This window comes from Mytilus edulis, chromosome 9 (genome assembly GCF_963676685.1).
Source record: "Mytilus edulis chromosome 9, xbMytEdul2.2, whole genome shotgun sequence".
Lineage (NCBI taxonomy): Eukaryota > Metazoa > Mollusca > Bivalvia > Mytilida > Mytilidae > Mytilus > Mytilus edulis.
In genome coordinates this window covers 80,420,707-80,443,715 of record NC_092352.1, presented here as the reverse complement: position 1 = coordinate 80,443,715, position 23,009 = coordinate 80,420,707, and the positions used below count along the sequence as shown (strand labels likewise).

The 23,009-nt window shown below is 32.4% G+C and overlaps 1 protein-coding gene across 1 annotated transcript; it reads left to right on the top strand.

The window, feature by feature from the left end:
- Positions 1 to 19,340: 19,340 nt before the first annotated feature.
- Positions 19,341 to 21,560, top strand: LOC139490204 (uncharacterized). Its single transcript, XM_071277054.1, has one exon. It carries the CDS (start codon positions 19,341 to 19,343, stop codon positions 21,558 to 21,560), a length of 2,220 nt encoding a protein of 739 aa, XP_071133155.1.
- The last annotated feature ends 1,449 nt before the right edge of the window (positions 21,561 to 23,009 follow it).

Here is a 23,009-nt window from a genome sequence, read left to right as displayed (position 1 = left end):
AAATACATATGCCAACGGATGACATTTCAGATCCATTAAAATCACAAGATTTCACACTGAATGATTTAGTATGGTTTGAAAATCCATAAAATATATCATTGGTATAATTAAAAATAGTTGATCTGTACACTTTGCCATAATATTTCTTTTTAAAATATTAAAATGTCGAGAAACTTAAGATTTTTTTTCATTTGTCTTCATCTAAAATGTCTAGAAAAACATTTTAGGTGAAGACAAATGAACTCAAATACAATTAAAAAGCAAAAAAGTAAGAGATGGGAAAATATTTTTTTGAAGTGACAGGGAGCAAGTATAATAATCACTTTGTTTTTACGGTCTGAAAAAGTTAAATCACAAAATACTAAAATCCGAGTGCCAAAATCTCACAATCTGAATTACATCAAACGAATGGATAACAACTGTTATATTCCTGACTTGGTACAGGTATTTTCTTATTATGTAAATTATGGATGAAACCTGTCTTTAGAGCTAGTCTGTCACCTGTATGTATGCCAGTCGCCTCAAATTCCATTATATTGACAACAATGTGTGGTCAAATAAAAAAGACATAATAGGTAAAAATGTTAAATTAGTGGAACAACAAACCACATTGTGTTACAATCTTAATCACTATAAAATAAAAGAAATTTGTAACAAAGAAGCACACAAATGCATATTGAAAAAGCACATTAGCATAAATAAAACACAAGAATACAAAAAATATTATAACACAATGACGTAATGCACAAGTACAGAGTCACGTCAAATGGATACCACAAAAAACTGACTAAACTGTTAAAGTTATATTCATAAAGTCAAATAAAAGAAAACGTTAGGATGATAAACAACGTCAGTACCCCAAATCTATACTTCAAGACCATCGTGTATTATTTGTGAAATTATAGAATATTTATCAAGAAGGTATAGTTGTAAGAAATTGGTAAAAATGGAAATTATGATCATAGTAAGGCTTTCAATCGAAAAAAGTTAACGAGCATCACAAAACAAAATATGATAGTTCAATTAATATCACATAACCGTAAAGTGATAAAACAGCCAGTAATATTCCCTGAAACATTATGTATCAACAAACACAACGTTAAACAAATAGCTATGAAACATGGAACTGAAAATGGTATTAATGCAATCACTTCCTTTCCTTCCAAACTATCAAACTATTTCCCAGTTGTTATTATGTGAAAAAGTAATAAGAAATTGTTAAAAATTGAAATCATTATCGTAATATTGTGCTTTCAACAAAATGTGTACGAGCATCACAAAACAAAATATAATATTTAAAAAATGCACAAGGCTGGCATATAAAACTACACTTCATTAATATTGAATTCATGAAAGATACATTTGTATAATTACGTATGAAACGCAGGATTTTGGTTTGAATTAGTGTTTGTCTGTTAGAAAAAGGCGATTATGTTGTCGTTGAAAACATGTAAGACAGTTTATCATTACCGCAAAAAGGCAATGAGAGATATTTCCAATCTTAATATACTTTTTAGACAAAACATTGATTGGATATTATAGGATTAAACACATTTTTTCTAGAGGTTATTGATGTGTAAACCGGGGGGATTAACTCACAAACTGAATCAAAGTCCGAAGTGAGTAAGAGACCCGGTTTACACATCAATAACCTCTAGAAAAAATGTGTTTAATCCTTATAATTCTTTAGCCGAACATACGCCATTATTAATTTACATTATTTGGTTGACGGCTACTATATTTACCATCAAAAGCACAATGGCATGTCGTAACTAAGGAGTACGCCGCCATCTTGACTTTCTAAAAACCATAAATGTCCGATAAATGCAACAGAATCTAAAATGAAATAGCACCTACTTCAAAAACTTCATTTGAATTAGATATTATCCAAATTTGAAGCGTACACGTTACGAAATAATCTTTCCATTGAAAACTTTCAATCGTGTGACGTCGTGTTTTGCCATGACGTAAATTCACCAAATCCTTCATGAAATTTCGCGGAATTTTATTAAAATTTAATTTTCATACATTTTCGAAGCTTGAGGGCATTTATTTTATTTCTTTTTTTTTGTTATATATGCATTAGAATAGAAACAACTGGTATGCAATTGTTTTATAATCTCAATTTGCTGAAAATCCCAGTATCCTAGCAAGAATGTGTATCGCGCATGAATAGATTACGAAAGTAGTTTAGGAAACATGGTTTATCGAAGTGTAAACCAAGATAAATATTCTAATTGACCAATCCAATTCAAGTATTTATAGATATGCAAATGATATAAGAATTATTTCGTCATATACGCTTGCTTTAATGCATAAATAATGCAGCTCATTGCTGACGATGCATATTTGTTAACAGTTTGGATTACACGTTCATGTAAATACGTTCTTGAACAGTCAATACACCTTATAAAAAGATGTTTCAACGGAAAATTACATATAAAAAGATATCTAGAAATAGATTGAATAAAAGACTGATCAAACAAGAAATCTTCAAACATCTTATGTCATTAATTATCAAACCTAGTTATCAATCAGTCGTCTGTTTAAAGAAATTAATTAGTGTTCACAATATTATCTGTTAAAAGAGGTACTAGTGAAAGAATTTTGAATAAAAAAAACATAATTCACTATCTGCAATAACAATGAAAGTATGTTTGTGTCTGAATTAGTATTAAATTTGGTAGAACGAGGCTGTATATTAGCATGATTAGATGGTCATCCGTAAATTAAATCGTAATGGGTGGTATTGCAGATGCATATCGAAATATGAACTGACATAACATAAGTAATAACAGACATAAATGTCAGTGGCATACACCTTGCTTTTAAATCTTCATTTTGGCGTGAAAAAATATAATCTAGAGTATCAATTAACAACTATGAATTCTAGTAAAATAAATTAATATATCAAGATTATTTTGTGAAAGACATATGCAGCTATTGCTATAAAAATGGGCCATGTTTAAAAATTACATCACTACGCAATAGTAAAAGCATAGCGTTGAAACATTTAATGATACAAATAGAAGCGAGTGCTACCTAAATTGTTCTAGACATATATACAAATATAAACAGTTCGCAGAAGACATACCATTGTGTTCGGCCATGTACTGCTGACTCAACGCTAGAAATTATTTGTTGGTTTACCACATGGTTTATGACAAAGATATTGATTAAACACCTTTTGAAGATAAAAATCTAAAGGAGATAAAAGTAATGGAAAAGACTCAATGAAATCATTACGATTGAGAATAGAAAACAATCTAAAAAAAAACTTCTGAAGTAGTCTGGAACCATGATACGTACGTTTGTACCTTCCTTATTTAGTTGGGTACTACGACACAAATTAATGTTCGTAGGAAGAACAGTTCATATGACCTATATATAGACAAAATTTCTATCTTCACATTGCATTCATGCAGAATATAGAGAACAATTGTCGAGAAATAATACATTGCTAGTTACTGTGGTGAAATATTGCAAACATATGCCTAGTTCTCGTATAGAATCGACAATTGTTTTTGATAACCTGCATGCATGCAATATGAAGATACAATTCTTTGTCACCTTTTTTTCAACTAAACCAAACTTCAAGTATCTAGATAATATATATATGTCATAATATAACATGTCATATTCGAAACAATAAAATAAGCATTTTATTGTTTAAATACCCGGATTAGTCATATTTGCAAAATCTTTTAGGCATCTTAATAAATCTGGAAAATTGTACCATTTTTGTCGACTGGAAGATTTGAATAAATAAAGATATCAAGATTGCAATTAATAGTGTATGGGATAATAATCACCGATCATCGTTCAATTACACTGCCATGTTATCATGTTTATAACAACAAAATCATCTAAAATAACATGTTAAAGTTTTTCTAACTGTCGATAAAATCAAGGCTACATCGACATATTGAAAAACCTGGCGGGAACCGTACTGTAATGAAACTATAATGTAATTTGGAATACATTTTTTATTATTGCAGATAAAAACAAGAATGTGTCCCCAGTACACGAATGCCCCACTCGCAATATCATTTTCTATATTCAGTGGACCGTGAAATTGGGGTAAACCCTCTAATTTGGCATTAAAATTGAAAAGATCATATCAAAGGAAACATGTATACTAAGTTTGAAGTCGATTGGACTTCAACGTCATCAAAACTACCTTGACCAAAAACTTTAACCTGAAGCGGGACAGACGGACGAACGAACAGACGGACGGACGGACGGATGAACGAACGAACAGATGAACGGACGCACAGACCAGAAAACATAATGCCCCTTTACTATCGTAGGTGGGGCATAAAAATCGTAAAACATTTTTTCAATTAAACCATAGATTGTTTTGCGGGGTGGGAGATTATTTTATTTAAAGGATTTACTAAATCTACTAAATGTTCCTGTACTGGCATTTCGGCTGTAATTCTTCGAATTCAGATGTAATTGTTTATATTTTATTTCTTAAAACAAAATAAAGTCTAATGTTAACATAGATAGAATATCAATATGAGATCTCGTCGCCTGGCATATAATACCAAACCTTAAACAAACTGTATTCTTCAAGTTCACAGTTATCTATTCGTACTTCAGACAAACAAAATTCAAATGCACATGTGGGGTTACTCGTTTTCAATGATTGGTGTTTCGGTGAAAAGAAGTGAACTTTAACTTTGATTTTAGATTAAAAGCAGCCTAAATTTAGCTTGCATGTTGCATGCTTCGAACAAATTTATAAAAAAAAGTTCATTAGATTGCAGGGATGGGGTCGGGTAGAATTTAGGGGAAATCATGTTTTTATAAATAACTGTGCGGATTGATAAATAAAAACTATCAATTTGAAATTTCGTCACTCATGAAAATTCGCTTTTGATTCTAGCATGATATATAACAACTGTTAACTTCAATTAAGACTGGACACCATTCTAAAAAGTTCCCCTTTAATTATATATGAATTAAGATCATTATGATAATTGAACCTACGTTAATAATTGTTATATATAATGTCTGACTTAATTGTGTTCTTTAAAAACTGATATAATGTCTGGTTACGTAAATGTATTTCAGTTGTTTCCTGTAATTAGTTAATACTTCAGCTTTATCATGTACATCTTTTGAATATTCATTTTATTAAATTTACTGTTTGCAAAAGTATAAATTACTCTAAATTATAGGGATTTTCTGGTAACTTAACAGAAAACCCTTGCCGTTTTTGGCACAACCTTTTTGATCTTTTGGTCCTCGATGCTGTTCAACTTTGTACTCGTTTCGGCTTTCAAACTTTTGTATCTGTGCGTCACACATAGGTCTTGTGTGGACAAAATACACTTCTGGGGTATTAAAATTTTGAACTTGTTGCCTTTTGTTGGCTGTTGTTCGTGTGATTCTTTGTCAATTGTGTTCTCCAATTTATTTATATTGTAGTCCTGTGTTGTCATTTTGATGTTATATTTCACATGGCCATAAAAGTGCAAGGTTTGGCATGCCACAAAACCAGGTTCAACCCACCATTTTTTCCTTTAAAAATGCCCTGTACCAAGTCAGGAATATGGTCATTGTTATATTATAGTTCGTTTCTGTGTGTATTACATTATAACGTTGTGTCGTTTGTTTTCTCTTATTTTTGAGTGTAAATTCACATTGCGATAAGACGTGTCACGGTACTTGTCTATCCCAAATTCATGTATTTGGTTTTGATGTTATATATATATGTTATATTTGTTATTCTCGTGGGATTTTGTCTATATGTGTTACATTTTAGTGTTATGTCGTTGTTCTCCTCTTATATTTAATGCGTTTCCCTCGGTTTTAGTTTGTTATCCCGATTTAGTTTTTTGTCCATGGATTTATGAGTTTTGAACAGCGGTATACTACTGTTGCCTTTATTTATCACCACCGGACCGGAATCTCTGCTGGTGGACAATCTGTCCCCGAGGATTCTACCAGTCCGGTAGCCTAACAGCATGAAAACTAGTAGAACAAAAAATATTATACTGGATGATACGACGCCCAGGATAAAAAGGTGTCAATCGGCTGTTGTCAAGGACACAACAACACCGATTTTATCAGGTGTCCCAAGGATCATCTTAAATGATGTTATGAAAATGACACACGTGCAGTCTTCTGAATCCTCATTATACTATAAAAATTCAGACAAGTTTGAATATATTCGGCCGTGTACTGTTCAACTTTCAGATATTTTAGATTTCAATGACAACCATCAATATTGCTCTATTTCCAAATGTAACCGTAAAAATTGTAAAACCTGTGATATACTTATAACTGATACCCACTTTCAAAGTAATTTAACCACCAAAAATTACAATACACATAGTCATGAGGATTTGAATTGCACTGCTTCCAATATTGTATACGGTATTGAATGTACTCTTTGTGGATTGATCTACGTCGGGGAAACTCGACAAAGACTCAATTTTAGGATGAATGATCATCGGTCTAATGTAAATGATCCTAATAACAACAAATTTCTCTATAAACATTTCAATCAGCCCGACCATTCTATTGTTTCAATGAAAGTCCGGATTATAGAGAAAATATATCATCCAACAAATGACCCAATATTGAGTACACCATATCGTTTACAAAGAGAAGACTTTTGGATAAGAGAGTTGGGAACAGCCATTCCCTATGGATGCAATGACAAAATTGATGGTGTAGGTATTTTGTCTAGTCCCAGGTGTAGTACTGTCAATACATTACAATTGTTTAATACTTCTGCTCGACGAAATAGAAGTCATGGTCACAGAAAATATATACCACCTGCTGTACACACCGTGACAATTGATAGTCTATTAACGTCTGTTCAAAAACCTTTAGGAATTCATCATATTAGAACTAAATTATACTCCATTCCATTGTCAAAACAGTCTTTACTATTTCAAGATGCCCAAAATACTTCCGTTACTGATTCTCGTTCTGTTTTGTATAGATTAGTTGCAATTATCATGGACATTGCTAACCATAGACTATTCAAACCCGTATCGACTACATCCAATAGTGAGGAAAAACGTTATTTTTTTAAGGTAGAATTCGCCAATAAAGGTTTAGATGCTATAAATATTAGCAATATTTTCCATCAAAAATCTGTACAAAAAACTATACCTGATTACTTCAAAAATAAAGCTACACCTGTTATTTCTTATACTTACACCAAGTCTATTGCATCCAAGATTTTCAACCACAAGAGAGTTTTAGAGGCTTTTAACCTCAAAGATACAAAATCCAAGCCTCCGGATTGCTCATGTGCATCGTCACAATACAATTACAGTCCAGCTGGTCATATTATTACCAATGAACAACTAAGAGAGTTGTTAGCCAAGGGACCAAAATATAGAATCCCCCAGCCCATCAACTGGAAAAAGAATTTCAAGTTACTGATGGATGCAGTTGAGGACTATGCAAGAAAATGGGTAAAGCGCGAACCAGACGAACCAGAACTGGACACTTTGTCTGAATGGATCAAAGCTATTCGATCATGCATTCAGAGGCGCATACAAAAACTACGATGTAATATGAGTACTAAAGTTTCTAACCCTTTCAAGAATCCGGAGGTTGTGGATGCTTTATCCTCTTTGCATGACAAATATGTCGTTGTTCCTGCAGATAAAGCCTCCAATAATATTGTCTTCATATGTAAAAAACATTATTTGCAATGTCTCACTACAGAGCTTGGAATTGATAAAACTACTGGTAATCCTACATATTCTTTAACATCATTTACCAAGGACGAAATTTTACAAAATCATAAATCTGTCCTTCTTTCTTTTGGTATCAACATCAAAGAAAACGAAGAAAACTTGCCTTCATTATACTGGATACCCAAATTACACAAAACTCCATATAAAGAACGATACATAGCTGGGTCTTCAAAATGTTCAACCAAACATCTTTCTAAAGTACTGACTACTATTCTTTCGACAGTTAAAGATGGGCTTCAAAAATATTGTGAGGAGATATATTCTACCAGTGGTGTTAACCAGATGTGGATTCTCAAAAATTCGAAAGATCTACTGCTTAACCTTCAATCACAATCTTTGCAATTTTGCAGCAACATAAAAACTTTTGATTTTTCTACGCTATATACTACTATTCCCCATGCTCAGTTGAAAGATCGACTACACCATCTCATAAAACAGAGCTTTTTCTATAAAAATGGAAATCGTAGATACAAATTTCTTGTTTTGGGTTACAATAATTCATATTTTGTGAAAAATCACACTGAATCTCCCAGAAAATATACAGAAGATGATATTATCAAAATGCTGGACTTTTTGATCGACAATATATTTGTTGAGTTTGGAGGATTTATATTTCAACAGACAGTCGGTATTCCAATGGGTACTAATTGTGCACCCCTGCTGGCTGATTTGTTTTTGTACTCGTATGAAGCAGAATTCATTCAGAACCTTCTAAAAGACAAAAAGAAAAAGCACCTTGCGAAATTCTTTAATTTTACTTTCCGATATATTGATGATGTTCTATCATTGAATAACCCATATTTCAGCCAATACTTACATCTCATATATCCAAGTGAACTTGAAATTAAGGATACCACTGATACTAGAAGGACTGCTTCATACCTTGATCTTTTCCTCAATATTGACGTAGATGGACGACTTCACACGAAAATCTATGATAAACGGGACGATTTCAACTTCCCAATTATCAATTTCCCATTCCTCAGCAGTAACATACCCTCTGCCCCTTCGTATGGTGTTTACATATCACAATTGATACGTTATTCACGTGCTTGTTCACACTATACGGACTTCATATACAGGAGTGTGCTCCTTACGCAGAAACTGCTCCAACAAAGTTATGAGGAGGACAGATTAAAATTGACACTCCGTAAATTTTATGGACACCATCACGATTTGGTGGATCCATACGATGTTTCGTTGACCAAACTAGCTAAGGACATTTTTACCACATGGTAGATTGTGTTTTGTCATAATGTCGTCTAATCTTTTAATTACCAAACGTGACTTATTCCCGATTGTGACTGTTTTGCCGAGTGTGAACTCGCATTACTATAAGACGTGGTACGGTACTTATCCATCCCAAATTCATGTATTTAGTTTAAATGTTTAATGTTATATTTGTAATTCTCATCGGATTTTCTATTATATTTATGTGTTATGGTAAAGAAAATTAATCACCGCCTTCATTTATCAGATTTGATTTCGTTCAAAGTAATCAGTACGATAGTTTACGTTTGAAGTTAGATTCATAACAAACCTGACATAGTTTTATAATATAGTTAATTGCTACCTCAGTTTTATATTAATAAGAATTAAAATGTGCTTTGTTATTAAATGCAATATCAGTATTTAGTTCAAATATATAATCTTAAATTAATCCTAATTCTATCTTATTCATTCTTTTGTGACGTCATTTTTCATTTTTTGATGCTCTGTTTTACTAATTCAAATGACGTCATTTTTTCGTCATTTTTCAGTTTCAAATAGGACGTCACTTGGCGTAGAGGTTTAAACGTTTTCGGATGTGTCTACTTTTGTGTTTCAAATGTCTGGTTACGTAAATGTATTTCAGTTGTTTCCTGTAATTAGTTAATACTTCAGCTTTATCATGTACATCTTTTGAATATTCATTTTATTAAATTTACTGTTTGCAAAAGTATAAATTACTCTAAATTATAGGGATTTTCTGGTAACTTAACAGAAAACCCTTGCCGTTTTTGGCACAACCTTTTTGATCTTTTGGTCCTCGATGCTGTTCAACTTTGTACTCGTTTCGGCTTTCAAACTTTTGTATCTGTGCGTCACACATAGGTCTTGTGTGGACAAAATACACTTCTGGGGTATTAAAATTTTGAACTTGTTGCCTTTTGTTGGCTGTTGTTCGTGTGATTCTTTGTCAATTGTGTTCTCCAATTTATTTATATTGTAGTCCTGTGTTGTCATTTTGATGTTATATTTCACATGGCCATAAAAGTGCGAGGTTTGGCATGCCACAAAACCAGGTTCAACCCACCATTTTTTCCTTTAAAAATGCCCTGTACCAAGTCAGGAATATGGTCATTGTTATATTATAGTTCGTTTCTGTGTGTATTACATTATAACGTTGTGTCGTTTGTTTTCTCTTATTTTTGAGTGTAAATTCACATTGCGATAAGACGTGTCACGGTACTTGTCTATCCCAAATTCATGTATTTGGTTTTGATGTTATATATATATGTTATATTTGTTATTCTCGTGGGATTTTGTCTATATGTGTTACATTTTAGTGTTATGTCGTTGTTCTCCTCTTATTTTTAATGCGTTTCCCTCGGTTTTAGTTTGTTATCCCGATTTAGTTTTTTGTCCATGGATTTATGAGTTTTGAACAGCGGTATACTACTGTTGCCTTTATATATGAGTTTATTTAATTATATAACATTATCTTAAATTTGAGCAGGCTGGTGGGCCCATTTATTTAAAAAAATGAATGTATTAAGCATAATATTTGTTATCCAAGATTACTATTCTGAAGCTGTTATAGTTAAATTTCTCACGATTGGTTGGTGCAGATCTCCAAGTATAATTTCTGACGTTTCGGTAAGTTTAGGAAGAACTATTTGTATTTAAGGTACTAGCAAACGGGGTAATTAGTGTACGAAATGAGGTATGAGATAAGTGATTGATACTATGGCCAAAAATTTTACCCAGAAACTATAATTGTCCAGCCTGTTGCAGACAGGGCAAGATTCATAATGGAGACTGGGATATATAGTTTTCTTATAGTCGCTTTATCTTCGTAAGTTTATTTGAAGGTATTTTTTTTTATAACAGACAATAGGTTGTCGTCTTTATTTTTGTCCATCTGATAAGGTCAGCCTTTTTCAACTGATTTTTATAGTTCGTTCTTATGTTGTACTGTTATACCACTTTCCGAGGTTAGGGGGAGGGTTGGAATCCCGTTAACATGTTTAACCTCGCCACATTATTTATGTATGTGCCTGTCCCAAGTCAGGAGCCTGTAATTCAGTGATTGTCGTTTGTTTATGTGTTACATATTTGATTTCGTTCATTTTTTGACATAAATAAGGTCGTTAATTTTCTCGTTTGAATTGTTTTACATTGTCTTTTCGGGGCCTATTATAGCTGACTATGCGGTATGGGCTTTGCTCATTGTTGAAGGCCGTAAGGTGACCTATAGTTGTTAATGTCTGTGTCATTTTGGTCTTTTGTTCTTTCATTGGCAATCATACCACATCTTCTTTTTTATATTTCAAATCAAACATTAGACAATCACAGAAGAACATTTCACAATCAAAAATGTATTCCCAAACGGAGACAATATTTTCTTTTATATTTGGTAATACACATGTGTGATTAAACATGTCATGACGTATTGGTCTTCTGTAAGCGTCATTAAGAACTTTTGGTATCACATATGTCAGCTTTATTTTGGGTAGTCTCCATCTAATATAATTGAAACTATTATTTTGAGGAGTTTAAATGATGGAAATGCATTGCTGATTACTCCACTTATTTTTCAAGAAATTGGGTTTTATACAATATGCACCATATATACCTAAACATGTAAAAAGCAAAATCACAAAAATACTGAACTCCGAGAAAAATTCAAACACAAAGTCCCTAATCAAATGGCAAAATCAAATGATTCAATACATCAAACGACAGGACAACAATTGTCATATTCCTGACTTGGTACAGGCATTTTCAAAAGTAGAAAATGGTGGATTGAAACTGGTTTTATAACAAACTTTTAACAATGATTGTTTGAATGGGCAAAGATCACTTGTATCCTAGTAAATTTAAGGTACGCGTGATTTAATTCTTGATTTTTTTGTATGAAGTGCTCGATTACCTATCTTATATTGATGCATTAACATGATTAAAAAGAATCTATATCAATCATTCTAGAACCATACAACACAAATTACTAAAATATGAGAAAAGGCGAAATGATAAGGAGGTCTTTCATTACAATACAAATCACAATTTAAAGCTGTATCGATATACGGTCTTTTATTATGACAAATTGTTTAACGAATGTAGAAGATGCTGTTTCAATTTGTTTTTTTGGTAACATGTAAAAAAAAATGTGAATAAAAAATTTAGATATAACAAAATAGAATATGTCATCTAAACTATTTAAAAAATGACAAGAAAACAAAAACGATATAACCTTATAATTGACAAGGTTTATGAGACAATTTAAAGGCAATATATTTTGGATGTTGCATGCTGCTCTGCAAACAGTCTTTGTTCTATTTAACTGGTTGTATGTGTCGTAACACAATTTGGTAACAAGAAATAAAGAAATAATAAAAAGACATTAAACTATAAATATTGTTAACTGTCCTTACCTGCGCTGCAGTGTTTGTATCACCAATCAATGTTTAATTTGAAAATGTATTATTTAAATTTATTTTTGGTAACTTTAGACTTATTATCCAAATCATCTGACGTTATATTTTACAATGAACTGTCAGTCGCAGCTTTCTTAATATATATATATGTATTGGTGACGGAGAAAGTATTGGAAACAATGTTCAACATCGTCGTTATTGCGGAGGCGTCATTCCTTCAATCGATACCAAGTTTAACACATAGTAATATTCATACTGTCCAATTATATATACTTAAATAATATTTTCAAAATTTTGAGTGATAAAGTTCACAAATTAATGACACAATATAATAATCAATTATATATTATTGTTTAAAGACCACATGTTCCTGTAGTTATAGTAAGAGTTGGAACGTAATCTTTTTTGGGGAAACACTCAGTTGCAGATTTCATTCAGGATAAATTAAAAATAACAAAACGTCAAATATAAATAAATATACGTGGTTTCTCCAAACTAATTGTTTCGACTTAAATAAAAACAAAAAAATGTCAACTGATACTGAAGGGATTGTGTACAGAAACAGAAATTTTACTTGCAACAAGTTATCTACGGATTAGAATAACATATATGCACAGTTTCAGTGTGTCAAAATAATAATAATAATAGAAAGGGTCTTGGCTTGCTTGTCACATGCAACTGATTGACGTAGTATGTTAATCTGTATAGCTGATTAAGAATGCGTCCAAAACAATGTGAAAAGAAATTAATACATTAATTTCAGTGATGTCATACACAGGGAGAAACGAAATTTGTACCATGACTGTTATACAATTTCAAATCATCGACAAAAAGGATGTGCATGTACGAAATAAGTAAATTATTGTTCGCACTATATACTCAATATTACTGAGCGCCAGACCAAATAAAAAACATATATGCTTCCAAAGGAAGGTTTATATAGTTTAAAGTCCTATAAAACGAGTGTCTGGTGAAAAAAAAGTGTTTATCCAAAACTTGAACCAAACATGTATAAATATGATAAACTTGGTCTTCTGTGCACGATTTTTATTATTTTTTTTTATCATTTTTAGGCGTCCATATTGTATAATCGTAAAAAACAAATCCTCTCGGTCTGTTATGATGTGAAATATGTCAGCTAATTAATTGTCGTGTTTTGAAGCCGTAGTTTCCCGATTGTCACCTTAGCAAACAATCGACAAAAAAGCATGGATATAGAGCACGTGTATAACAAGTACAATAAGATAATAGTGCATTTCAATTACAGATTCATACGTATTGCGATCGCTGGATTTTTACGAGAAAGGTCACGCTGAGTTCACTGAATACGAAAGGAAATTTCTTCTCAATTTGGACAATTATTAAATAATAGAAATTTTCTTGAGAAAAAAGTATATGTACATAAGTTTTCAAATAAAAAAAAATCCATATAGTTATAAAAAACATATGAATAATTCTTTGCTAATTTGAAGTTTGATATGCTTTAAAGCAATTTTTGACCTTTGGAAATATCAAAAAAGTAATTCTGCTACACCTCGACCGAAATTAAAAATAAACCATTAGCAGCTGAAGGTGAAAAAAGTCATTGTCCTACACAAAATATAAGTGTCACGCTCCGAGTTTTCAATTAATAGTTCATTTCATTGAACAAAAACGGGATGATACAGTATACATACTCCAGAACAAGATCATCGTCTATACTGTTACGAAACTAGACTATTATAAATGAAGATACATTGTATCAGATCAGACAATTTAATTTTACATACAATGTTATTTTCAAACTACGATTTAACATCAGCCCGTGTCCGAAAGGTTGAGGAGATTGCTCGTGAATACAAATAATACTTAAAAGATCAAAAAAATAAATTTGGACAGTTTACATGTACAAACATTTCATTTCCCTAATATGCGAGGCAACAGAAGGTTTAAAAAAATCGATTGAAAAAACACTGCCCATCGGTCGTTGAAACAGTAATCGATTAAAATAACACTGCCCATCGGTCGTTGACACATTAATCGATTAAAATAGCACTGCCCATCGGTCGTTGAAACAGTAATCGATTAAAATAACACTACCCATCGGTCGTTGAAACAGTACTCGATTAAAATAACACTGCCCATCGGTCGTTGATAGTTTTAGAAATTTAAAATAGAAGTAATGCAAATGTAGCATTTTAAAATACCTTTGCCTGAGACTTTCTCGTTTAATAAACATTTATCTTTTGAGAAATACGAATTAAAAATAATATTGCAATTGATATGAGAAATAAGTTATATCAGTTAAAAATACATTGACCAATGTTAAAACACTAAGATTGCATCCACTTCCTCTTCCCCCTCCAAATCATAGCCTATTCTGTTTGTCACTAAAATAAAACATGTGTGTTAATGACTTGTCAAATTTGTCAAGATCAGATTTTTCTACAATATATAATTATTGAAATCACCTTGAAATTGTCAGGTTCATTGGTACAAGCTATTTTCAATTCAACATTTGATTAATCTAACGACGACTATGACAATTGTTTAATTGTAGAATTGCTATCGGTGAGATGTTGTTAACAATTTATTGACGTCAGACGAATATTTATCTGGAAAAGATTGTGAAACCATTACAGTTGTCTGACAGACAATATAAAACGTTTATGAAAATCTGTATCATACTGAGTTGATGCGTACGTTCATGCCTCGTGATGTCAATAATCAGTTAAATATGATTTAGAAAATAGACATTTGCATATACAAGTATTGTAATGGAAAAATGAACTTTATTTTTTTTCATATAGTTTATTAGTAAAATGTTTATAAGTTCTACTCTGTAAACTATTTTTAATACAATTATTTTTTAACTGTTCTATACATTATCAAAGCGTAGGATATTTCAAATAAGTACTTTCGTAAACTAATTAAACGTATCTGTACAATAAAACTTCACCTTTGGCCAAAAGGACCTTCAATTTATATGTCTAGCCAAGTTTAATAAAACATCTTAAAAGTTCGGACAACGGTCAAGCTACGTCAGCAACTTTATTTGGGTATTAGAAATTTTGTGGATAACTCATAAATTCTTTTGTTTGTTACAGTCAGTTAAGGGTTACTAGGACATTCAAAACTTAGTATATAAACTGATCAAGCCGCTATGATATCAATAGCGAGTTTCTTGATATTCTAGGTGAGTCTCTTGGTTTTGAAAATTATTTAGATTTAAAATTATTTTTTCTTTTAATTTTATTTTGAAAAAAAAAAAAAGTTTATAAGTAACTAATGTTTTAATTTACAGGTTTAACTTAACAGGAAGTATTATTGTTATTATGGTACCGGTTTTATTTGATATTTAATTAGAATTGCTTTTAGTATTCAATTATAGTTTTCCATTAATTTTTACTTTAAAATTGTACTTTGAAATTATATTGTAATTACTTTGATGTTTTGATAATTAAATAAATAGCGAGTTTCTTGATATTCTAGGTGTCAGTCGATCCCGGCCTGCCTCTATAACGACAGCAATGCCAGACACCATCCTAGGCATTGTCACAGTTAGTTACCCCCATCAGGTTAAAACCCAGAATCAGCTCTCACAGATGTACATGTAGTTCGTCTGTTGAGAGTCTGTCGGGAATCAACACAACGGCTAACTACACAATATACCAACAATTATAATCCATATACCATTCACATCGTTGTAATGAGTCAAATAAATTTGTTATGATATATGGAGTACACGAATATCAATCTATTTCATGTTATAATACAAGTATACAAAAGCTTACTTTATGACATTTGGTAGTTGATGTTGTTAAACGTGCTTTTTCATTTTTAAGTATAAATAAGATACTGCATCAAAATTGACAATACAAGCAGTAACAGGTTTTATATCATTTATACAAGAAATCCCTTCCCCTTTGTATAATAGAAGTAGGGTTACATTTTTCTCGGAGTTCAGTATTTTTGTGAAACGTTTAATTTTAATGGTATTTGCGGTGCATTTTCACAGTAAGTAATTTATTGTTTTTTATCAAACAAAGTCATATTTCAACCAACAGACTCACAAACTATTAAGAATTAAGAAACTGATGACGTCTTCTATGAGAGTAAAAGTCTAGGGCAACACATTAATGAGTTCCACCTTAATAGAAAATAAACTCATTATACATTGTTGCAGAAACCAGAATTGAAATTGTGTACGCTAGAAAAAATCGTGATGATACTCGAAACAGAAAATGTGTTAAAAGTCCAAATAAAGTATTTTTTAGCTGCAGACATGTTATTTTTATGAACATTTCGGCTGGTATTGCATGGGGACTAGCGTCCAGACCTTTATGTACAGTTAACGTTTTCAAGGAGCATAAATCTTTCAATAGTAATTGATCGACACTGATTTTCGAACCTGTCCACGAACTTGCTCATATATACGCATGATATGATTTTCATAAAATAATATGGCAGGGAATGTACACGTGAAAGTGCTCATAAGACAGGACGGAGGGACTGGAAGAAGGAGTTTCGGTATTTCTTTGTCCCCCGCAAGGAGTTGTGCGGGACAACAACAGAAAAGAGCGAAACAATGGCTTAAGAAATTATTACGAAGATTTTATAAATGCGAAAGGATTATCATAAATTAAAACTCGCATTCATAATGTCAGATGTAATTTTCCTATATAGAAATTTTACAATTGCATTTATTAGAATTTTTTCTTATATCATTGGTCAACATGGTCTAGAAATCGCAATAATAAATGCAAATGTTAAATACTGAATTTATATAATATATTATGTGCTTATCTTTTTTCTTACGTCCGTGTATTTGACATTTTAGTTATCTAAAAGTTTTAATAAGACGATTATCCACTACTGCCTATACTCCATTATGAATAGTGTAACCTTTTCTGATGACGGGTTTTCTGCAATTCGATGGCCATAAAAAGTATCATAATTGAAATATCCAAGTGAATAAAAGGCGCGTTACTGAACAAGTAAAAATAAAGCCGTATTTTACAGCTTTTTTTTTTCTTTTTCCTGTAATCTTAATACAACAAATGATCTGATATATGGAAATAAATAAGATTGTCGAGATTACCGCGGGATTACGACGTTCCTAAGTTTGTAGATCTTTGTACATTACCATTGGCGACGTTGGCGACTTCAGTGACGTCGCCGTGGGCTCTTTGAGTTGTTATTAAAAGTTATGGCTGAACAGACGTGTTTGTTTATATTAGCGAAAATATCATACTTTTAACCTCCACATTTATGGTACCGTGACCAAAAAAAAAGTAAAATCACAAAAATACTGCACTTAGAGGAAGATCAATTGGGAAAGTCCATAATCACATGGCAAAATCAAATAACAAAACGCATCTAAAACGAATGGACAAGAACTGTCATATTCCTGACTTGGTACAGGCATTTTCAAATGTAGAAAATGGTGGATTAAACCTGGTTCTATAGCGCTAACCCTCTCACTTTTGTAATGACAGTCTCATCAATTTCCGATATTTTTACATTGATGCTTTAAATAAACAGACACAATAAATATAATAGTCAAAATATGGGTACATCAGTCATCATCGTTTAACAATTTTAAAAGGAACAATTTAACAGAACACAAAAACATCTACTATCTACGAACACATTTATTGAGTGTCTGACGTCAGAAAATTTTATACGTCACATAAATTTGTCGTTCAATGTGCGTACAAACAATTTTAAAATTTTCATGGGAATGTTAGCATACAGGGTTAAAAAATCAAAAGTATGTAAGAATAAATTTAAGAAATAGACCGAGATTTAAACTAGTCCAAAAGTTATATATAGAATTTATAAGAATCCAAAAATAGTTAATACCACTACGCGATTGAATGATTTTGACGTTTGTGGTTCAACGTATATTGTAATTCATAATAGAAATATATCATAATGACATATAATAGAACAATATCATACTGACGGGATCTTTTAAAGTACAGAGTCACGTTATAAGAACAAAAGAAATACAAAAAGTCGCAAATACAAAACAAACCACAAAAAAATGAAAGCCAATACAAACACATTGACGAGATGTATAAGTACCGAGCCACGTGAAACGGATATCACATGAAACCATTTAACAGTAAAAGTAATATTAATAATAGAACAAAGACAAATGAAAGAACTATAAAACACGTTGTTAAGATGATAAACAACATCAGTACGAAGAATCTATACATCAAGACCATCGTGTATTATTTGAGAAGTTGATACGGAATATTTATCAACAAGGTCTTGGTACCTTCCGATGAACTTTTTTAGAAAAAGAACGAGACGTTCTTTGACATACCCCTGTTTCATCAACTTTCTACTCAGACACTGATGACGTATTACAAAGTCTGAGTAGGAGCTGCAAGCTCTTGAATATCGAATAAGTTGGGAAATATATATCCCATATGCAGGTGAAGTTGGTATATTGCTACTAAGGTGGGGGAAATTTATGATTTCAAAATTAAAATCGTCTCGTTTGTCATAGATTCTGGTACTGAGATGACTGTGTAAGTCAAATTCGAGATATAAGTCTAAAAATGAGGCGGAGGAAGCCGTGTCTGTTGTTTCTTTAATCTCTAGTTCTGGGGGATATATTAATGGAACCCAATCAGAAAAGTTCGGATTGTTTATGGAAAGAACATCATCAATATATCTGAAAGTGAAATTAAATAATCTGGCTTCTTTGATTCTCTTGTTTTTTACAAGTGTCTGGAGGAACTCCGATTCATATGAAAATAAGAAGAGATCGGCAAGAAGAGGCGCACAGTTTGTTCCCATAGGAATGCCGACAATTTGTTGGAAAAGTCTACCTCCAAACTCAACAAATATGTTGTCGATAAGAAACTCCAGCATACTGACCACTTGTTCTTCTGTGTAGCATATCTTACCTTTTTGTTTGTCACTATTTACGAAATATGCCTTATGAAATCCCAAAGTAATAAATTTATAGCGTATGCTACCATTTCTAAGCAAGCTCAAATCGATAAGATCCGGGAACAGAAGTGCTGTTACAAAACTTATTCGGAAGATAGATGCAGCGAAGCAAGATACAGATTTCGATCCAGAAGAGTTGACCGCAACATTTGAAAACCTTCTCCAGAAGCAAAAGATACTGAACAACTTGAACGAGCAGATACTCAACCTAGCGGAAGCAGAAGATATTGAAAGTGAAATTCTAGATTCAGATGAGTATTGTATTACGTTAGAAACCAAAATCAGACACATAAGAAATTTTGTTCAAGATACTCATACCACATCAAAGACACGTCAGAGTGAAACTTCATCCCAGATATTAAATGTTGACTCTCAACCGTTCGTCTCAGCAAACCTGACAGAAAACTCGTGCACGCAGTCGTCACAAAATCCATTCTCTCAAGCTAGTAACACAGTGAGTACTAATGTAAATTCGTATACATCCGCAAGCAGTCAGAATCATTACTTACCCAAACTCACACTTCCGATATTCACAGGGAATATATTAGATTGGCAAACTTTCTGGGATTCGTATGAATGCGCCATACATTTAAACCCTTCATTGACCGATGTCCAGAAATTTAATTACCTCAAAGCGCAGTTACAGAATGAAGCATTACGCACCATAGCTGGTTTTGCGCTTACTAATGCAAACTACGCAGACGCCATTGTTTTGTTGAAGGAGAGATTCGGGCAAACACACAAAATTACACAAGCGTACATGCAAGCTTTATTAGAAATTACACCGCCAAGAAATAATCTTGTCAGTTTGAGACACTTTTATGATCAAATGGAAACTTACGTAAGAGGGCTAGAATCTTTAGGCCAATCACAAGATTCTTATGGAACATTACTTGTGCCAATCATTTTGAGTAAGTTACCGGGAGAAATTAAAAAAAACCTTGCCCGTGAACATGGAACAGAAAACTGGTTATTACGAGACCTCCGGAAAAGTATTTGCAATGAAATAAACATAATTGACGCGGGACAAGACACTGAAACTTCTGACAATTTATCAAGTGCATCGTCTTTCTTTACCGGGACAAAATGGATAAAACCACCAAACCAAACTCTAGATACGAGACATACACACCAGAATTTGCAATATAAACCTTGTGTATTCTGTCACGATTTACACGCACCAGCGCATTGCACGAATGTATCTGATCTAGAAACACGCATGGATATTGTAAAACGCGAACAATTGTGTTTCAACTGTCTAGGTACACACCGTATACACGAATGTTATTCAAATCAGTTTTGCCGCATTTGCAATAAAAGACATCACACAAGTCTGTGTACCGATAACCCATTTAACAGCAACATTGTCCATGATAATGACACCAGCAGACATATCCAGCAAAATGCAAATGACAGCCCACAGAACACGAATTTTCCTATTAGCAATGGACATTTACAGAACTCACCAAATTTGAATCAGACATCTGTAAATATTGTAAATGATACAAATCAGAAAGAAGAGGACACTACAATTCTACACTCCTCGTCAAATGACGTACGCACGCATGTACTTTTGAAAACTGCCGTCGCACCAGTATGGTCAGACAACTTATGTATAGATACCCATATACTTTTTGACGAGGGATCACAGCGATCATTTGTGACCGAAGATTTAGCAAGAAAACTTAATTTACATACAGAGGGAATTGAAATTCTACAATTATCGTCATTTGGAGATAGAAACAAAAACGTACGACATTTAGATAAATCAACAGTGTTCGTAGAATCAAATGCAGGACAGAAAATACCGATACACGTTCTAATTGTACCAATGATTGCCGTACCTTTGCAGAACAATATTCGCCACATCAACAGAGGACTTAATTATTTACGGGGACTTAAGTTAGCACATCCAGTAACACAGGAAGAGTCTTTCGAAATATCGTTATTAATCGGAGCAGACTACTACTGGGACTTAGTCGAGAATGAAGTCGTAAGAGGAAATGGTCCAACCGCCGTAAAGTCAAAGTTAGGTTTCTTACTTTCCGGTTCAATAAGGGACAAAAGCGAACACGCATTTATATGTACCAACATATTAAGCATTCTTGTTTCGCACAAACCAGAGGAACACGATATAAAAACCTCTCTAAACACAACACACAGAAGGACTCAATCTAGACGATTAGCAAGTGCCAAGGTCCGGAAGAAGATACGGAAGCGTACGAATTACCAATCATAGACGAAAATGATGAAGAAAACTAGAACTTAAACAATTTTAAAAAGGACTTTCAAAGTTAATTCAAATTTTTCATTCATGTGAACAAAAACTTAGTTAATTCAATTCAGTTCATTCATGGAGATAGAGACTTTTTTAATTTGATTTATTTACAAAAATGGACAGTTAATGTAAAATTTAAGATAATTTGCACTTTTTGCGGCCCCCAGTATGTCGAGATTACCGCGGGATTACGACGTTCCTAAGTTTGTAGATCTTTGTACTTTACCATTGGCGACGTTGGCGACTTCAGTGACGTCGCCGTGGGCTCTTTGAGTTGTTATTAAAAGTTATGGCTGAACAGACGTGTTTGTTTATATTAGCGAAAATATCATACGTTTAACCTCCACAAAGATCTTTGTGAACAGTTTTATGAGTTTTTTTTTAACATAACACTGATTTTTTCAAGAAAATGTCACAACTATGTCTTTAAATAAATAAGTGTAATAAATTAACACTTATATGAAATCAGGTCATATCACAGGGGAAGCTTTGCAGTTTTAAATCAAACCTTTCAAATTAATTCAAAAAATATCTTTTATATCTTTTTTTGTTCGAAAACACATGTACATTGTACATAGACTTTTTTAAAAAGAAAATCATTTATTTCATCCAAATTAATGTTTTGCTATTGAAATTTTACTTACCCGTCGCAAAACAGACACGTCTCTGTAGAAGTCGAAAATCGAACTAGGCAGTGGGCATACGAAAACCTTGATGAACGATCAAGGTGGTAATTATAGATTCTGAAAGAAAACATTTAATACTAGTACATCAAATTATTTTATAACTGTTATGACAACATTGAATTTACAATTGGGAACGCATGGCAAGTACGAAAACAACAGTGCAAATCGATATCGCTCAACCACATCAGTGAATAATATGGGCTCAATCACATCAGTGAGTTATTAAGTGCCGAGTCATACATGTGAGTAAATAAGTGCTCAATCACATTCGTGTGTAGGTAAGTGTTCAATCACATCAGTAAGTAAATAATTGCTCACCTCAATATTGATTAACACTATTCTGTCTTTATATCAGTTAAAAAGAACATACTGTTTCAAATAATAACTCAAAATCTAACTTTCTTGTTTTTATACATATTTCGTTCAAAATTTGTACGCGCACAAATGAACCCGCTCCCAGAGATTTTTTTGTCAACAATATGTTGTTAGACACACCAATTCAGACCTATTCGTGGAGAAAAGCTAACGATACAAAAAGATGCAGTAGATAACATTATAAATATTAAGTTTCTAGCACTATATTTGGTTCTTTTATTGGCACTAGGCGTCAAGCAATCAATAAATAAATAAAATACAATATCAGATACTTTTCATCTTTCATTAAAAGAAAGCAATGAAACGTTTGAAATATGTTCTTTGTCATGTGGTCATTTTTTTTTATAAA